We start from the raw sequence: 5,331 nt of genomic DNA, 5'->3' as shown, positions 1-5,331 counted from the left end.
GGTCAGCACTGGGTTGGGATGTTTTCTTGATGTGCACCTAACCTTTATATAAAACTCTCTCTTATACATGAGTTTCTGTGGATTTGTTTCTCTAAGGTACCCAGACTAACACAGCATACATTTTAGCTAATATCTTACTTTTTCCTATTTTAATTAAGTGATCCTCCCCCTGATCAACAAGATGCATTACTAGGCAGTCAATATAAGAACCCAAAACATCGTGCTTTATAAATGGCAAATTGTGACTTTGAGAGTCCATAGGACTGACTTGGCATGCATAAAAGATCAGACCACACTTGTTTTAACTGACAGATCAGGGCTGGGGGGATGGCTCTCTGAGGCTTTCAGATTGAGTTTTAATACAGCTCCTCCCCATCTCCACTCGTTCCTCAGCAGAATTCTGACTATTCCCACCCTACAGGCTCCTCAACCACAAGAGGTCATGCTTGCGTTTATTTGATAGTGTGTTATAAATACCACATTTTAATCATTCCCTGCTACTTTTCACCTGCATCTAATCTGAATGGTTTAGCGAAGCTGATACATTAACCTTTAGAAATGTACCAAACCCACCCAAAGCCCAGTTAGACTGTTCAGGCAGCAACAGCATTCTTTCTCTAGGTTTGAATTATGTCCCTTTTCCCAGAAGTCTCTAAACCTTTTGGAAGTGAATAATTTTCCAGGAGCTCACATTTTCAGTCAAGGTTCCCAGCATGGGGCCATGATAGATGTACTACTGGCCTCTCGAGTGAGATCACTTTATAATGCAGTGTGAGTATGTCACTCTTTCCCTAAGTCATTCAGCCAGGTCTCCATGGGGAGGCCAAGTGGTTTCAGACAGTAAGGCAAAATGCATTCTTCATCAACACAATTGCATGAAGGCACTTACATTGAAGTCGTAGAGCACACCAAAGTTCCCTGCGGATGTCTCCTCGGCTCTGGGAACGGTCTTCCTAGGCATACTGCCGTAAGGCAAGCCCCAGAGGTACTGCGTGGAGAAATAAGAGAGTATTGAACAATTGGCAACCCAGTCTGAACCACTTGTGAGGTCACACATGATGAGGGAGAAAGGGGGAACAGATGACAAGGTCTACATATGGCCTCCTCCCTGGGGGATGGACAGCAGAGAAGTGGGGAAGAGAGATGTTGGATGGGATAAGATATGATAAGATAATAATAATTTATAAATTATCCAGGGTTCAGGGGGAGGGGAAGCAGGGGTTGAAATGAGCTGACACCAGGGGTTCAAGTGGAAAGCGGGTGTTGTGAGAATGATGAAGTCAACATATGTACTAAGGTGCTGGACACAAATGATGTATGTACGGATTGTGATGAGTTGTATGAGCCCCTAGTAAAATGATTATTTAATTTAAAAAATGTAAAAAAAAAAAACCTCTTCTGAAGCTTTTCCATGGTGACTCTGTGGGCCTCCATGGGGTTCCCATTTTATGGGCATTGACTATAAAAACAGAGTCAAGAACAAAGGGAGTGCAAAGGGCTGGACTTCCAAAGACAGCAGACGGCTAGCCGTTGGGTCAACCACAATCCCCGGAAGGCTTTCTGAGAAGCCCTACTACCTACTACCAGCTCTGAAATGGTCCCACAGGGGAGGTCTGGCAAGAAGCAAAGTGAGCTTGCAGAAGACTGCAGTGCTCAAGAAATCCCTTAGGGATGGGACGAGCACATGAAGTCTCTCTTTAGTGTCAAGAAGAGAGGATTCAAGGGCACCACTTGTGCAATTTAAGGGTACCCACAAGGAGTGGAAGGAGTGTCTGATTAGGATATCCACTTTAACACTAACTCGGGTTTTCTGTCTGGAACGTGTGCTGCCTTTATAGGAAAGACGTTTGCTGGGGATAATTGTATTGGGGAGTAGCCAGGCTGTGAGGGGCTAAGAACAAGAACTTGGAAAAATACATCCCGCCAACCTCTGCCAGGAGTCAGAACCAACCTAGCAGCACCTGGTGGGAACCCCCAGGCTGGGCATTTACCTTCCTTTGCAGACAGATGCTGCTCCTTCTGTGAACCCCAAAACTTCCCTTTCATGAGGGGGAGAGGATAGAATGAGTCCAGTTGAAGGCTGGGTACACAGCGTGACAGAGCAGGACCTGGGTTTTAGCATCTACTCCTCGCTGCACTCAAGCTGCGTGACCTGACAGGGAAGACCTTGGATCCTTCGCAGTTTCTGTGACTGAGCAAAGAGAAGGTGGCTCTGAACCTACTTTCAAGCCCCAAAGTTGGGGACCAGAGAGGACAGAGGTCTCCAGCTTGTCAACAGGGCTTGGGGCAAAAGGCCACCTGCCTCAGAGGAATGCTGAGTGAGGCTGTTGGGTAGAGTTAGGTGTAGCCTTTTTGCAAGAAAATGACTGTCCCCCTCACCTCGCGAGGTTCCACAGAAGTAGTATATGTGGTACCTACACCCATTTGGTTCTCTGGATGGAATTAGTAGTCACCAAGCAGAAAGCAGGATGCCTGTCAGGACCCAAAGTCAATGTGCTTCTAGTTCTAGGAATCCCTTCTATGTAACATATGTGAGGTAGTTAGTTTATTGTGCTAACCTGGCCAATAAACACATATGGGATTAATTGAAGGGCGGAGGGATAAATGGCTTGGTGAGCCTCGCCTTTCGAGTTCTTGGGTCTCTTGCTTTGTGACAGTCGGACCAGGGTGCAGCTGCCTTAGCCGTTTCCCTGCTTCACCCGGCAAGGCTCACTTCCTGCAAGACGTCCCCGAGGAGAAAGTCCCCATGGACCTACCCCGATGCAGCCCTGGGTGCTGGAGCAGCCGTGTGGAGACCCCTGCCAGCGCTGAGATGCTTACAGGTTCACTGATTTGGCTTTCCTCCTGCAGTCAGGGTCATTGTGTGTGTTTTGTGAGATGGAGGAGGATTTTGTGGATTTGGGTCAGACATATGGGTAAATGGGTTAATGTTGGACTTGTGGGCTTGGGCAGCACTGGGTTGGGATGTTTTCTTGATGTGCACTTATCCTTTGTATAAAACTCTCTCGTATACATAAGAGTTTCTGTAGATTTGTTTGTCTAAAGTACCCAGACTAACACAATATGTAAGACACTGTAATTTCATGGAGGTCCAATGAATTAGCTACAACTTTTCCTTACCTCCACATGGAGGCAACCTGGAAGGGGAAAGTGTGAGTGCTGTGGGGTAAAACATTTATGTCCTGCTCTGACCCTCAATGCTGTCACAGTGGCTGAGCGAAGGAATCGAGCAGGGTCAGGTTTCCTGGGAGTGAGAAGCATGAACAAAGCTGGGTTGAGTTTAAAATAAGGGAAACACACTCGTTCTGCTGGATCCCATAAAACATTTCAGAAGGCAAACTATTCATCATCTTCTCCGAGCCAAGTGCCCTTAGGAAGACCAGAATTATCTCAGAGGTTATAGGAAAATGGCTTTACAATGCAAACTCTTGAGAGCAAAGATGGAATCATGCATCCTAGTCTCATGAAGCTTTAAAAACAACAACAACAACAAAATCTCACTCTGAGACATGTTAAGTCACAAAGCTCTCTATGATTACGGGGGTTTGGGGTGGGACTTTGATAACTTATCACATAATTTGTGTGCTTGTCTGTGTGTGAAGGTCAGTAAGTAGAAGTGAAAATGCTTTACACTCTTAAAAGCTAAAACATGTTATGAATATAGGACATTATATGCCTGTAAGATATGTATGTATGTTACATATATACAAACATATATATAGTATGCCGCTGCTGATGATAGCGATTATATTGGGGGAATTGATACACAAATTGTACTGATTTGAAGCTATGAGGGTGTGGCAGTTACATAACCTCATGTCAACTTTAGGTGGACTCTAGCCTGTCAAACAGGTCATAGTCAATCATGCCTCTGTGGGCATGGCCTTCTCCTGAGGATTCTGTGAACCTCTTCCTCCCTGGTGGTGGGACACTCTCTCTTTTCCTTTCCTGCTGTTGAGACACTCAGAGAGCTGGAGGAGACATGTGGAGACCCATGACAGCATTGAGATGCTTCTACTGAAACTGGATCCACAAGACCTTCTACCCACTGACCTGTGATCTTCCTGCATTCAGCATCATTGCATGTGCTACATGAGTCTAAAGAGGAATTGATGGACTAGTCTTGGACACATGGGCTAATATCGGACTTATGAACTTGATCTGGACTGGACTGGGATGTTTCCTCAATATACAATTGCTCTTTTATATAAAGCTCTTTCTTATACACATGAGTGTCTATTAATTTGTTTCTCTAGTCAACCCGGACTAACACAGGAAGATAAAGTATCAATGAAAAGATAAAGTGTCAGTTTTTTGTTGTATTAATGGCTCTGATGTCCTAATATCGGAAAAGGGCCTTTTGTATATTAAATAAAGACCAATTCACTTTATCCAATAGAGACCCAGAGTCCAAGTTTTTGACTTTATGAGTGGATGGACAGCCCTGCTCTTTCTTCTTGGTGTTAATCAACCTTGGTCCCACACCAGCTCAAAACTGTGCTTTCTTCACCAGCCTGGACCCATGAGCTACATTACTCCTCTCCCTGATTTTGATGTCAAGAGACCCACCGCCCGTGTATGTGCTTGTCTTTGTCTGTGTTTGGGGCATATTACTTTTTTATCTTGGAGGAAAATTTTCTTACTTTGTGTTTCGTCACTATACAAAACCCAGATGACTTGAGTCGCATTAAGAAGCAATTTTGGGGTGGGGCAAAATACACACAAATCAGAAGGTGTCAAAGCCTTTTTCTGGAGCAATGGTTCTTACCATTTGAGCACTTATAATCCAATAGAAGTCACTAACTCTAACCACACAAAAATGAATATTAAAACATACATACAATTTTTAATAGGTGGTATATCACAAGGGTCACAATCCCTTGGAGCAGCGATTAGGCTTGTTGATTCATGGGTATCATTTTGAAAGTTAACCTATATATTATCCAAACCAATTTCTTTCAAGCTGATTTTGACTCATGGTGGCCCCATGTGTATCAGAATAGAACTGTGCTACTTAAGGTTTTAATGGCTGAATTTTTAGAAGTATATCACCATGGCTTCTGAGGTATCTCTAGATGGTCGAGCACACTGTCCAGTTATACCACCCAAGAATAATCTATATTAATCGATAGAGATAAATAGATGTATATGAAATACGAGGTTGTATCATCCCATAAAGAATTATAACCTCAGAAATCATATATAGAGTTGCTATGAGTTGGAATAGTATCATGGACTGTCAGAAGAACAAGCAAATCTGACTCAAAATAGAATGTTCACTATAAGCCAAGATGCAATATATTTATATATGATGCTTGGGAAATAAATCTA

The 5,331-nt window shown here is 43.7% G+C and overlaps 1 protein-coding gene across 1 annotated transcript in view; it reads right to left on the bottom strand.

The window, feature by feature from the left end:
• Positions 1-5,331, bottom strand: part of TMC1 (transmembrane channel like 1) — a 148,137-nt gene that overhangs the window by 68,704 nt on the left and 74,102 nt on the right. The window contains exons 6-7 of the mRNA XM_013007512.1: positions 890-988; positions 43-54 (exon numbers count right to left, since the gene is read on the bottom strand). Coding sequence (XP_012862966.1) covers positions 43-54; positions 890-988 — 111 coding nt within the window. The remainder of the gene's footprint in view (positions 1-42; positions 55-889; positions 989-5,331) is intronic.

The sequence above is a fragment of the Echinops telfairi genome, unplaced genomic scaffold (genome assembly GCF_000313985.2).
Source record: "Echinops telfairi isolate 266 unplaced genomic scaffold, ASM31398v2 ScPeMD7_22;HRSCAF=79, whole genome shotgun sequence".
Lineage (NCBI taxonomy): Eukaryota > Metazoa > Chordata > Mammalia > Afrosoricida > Tenrecidae > Echinops > Echinops telfairi.
Note: the sequence above shows the minus strand (reverse complement) of the source record. Positions and strands in the feature narration are given on the sequence as shown.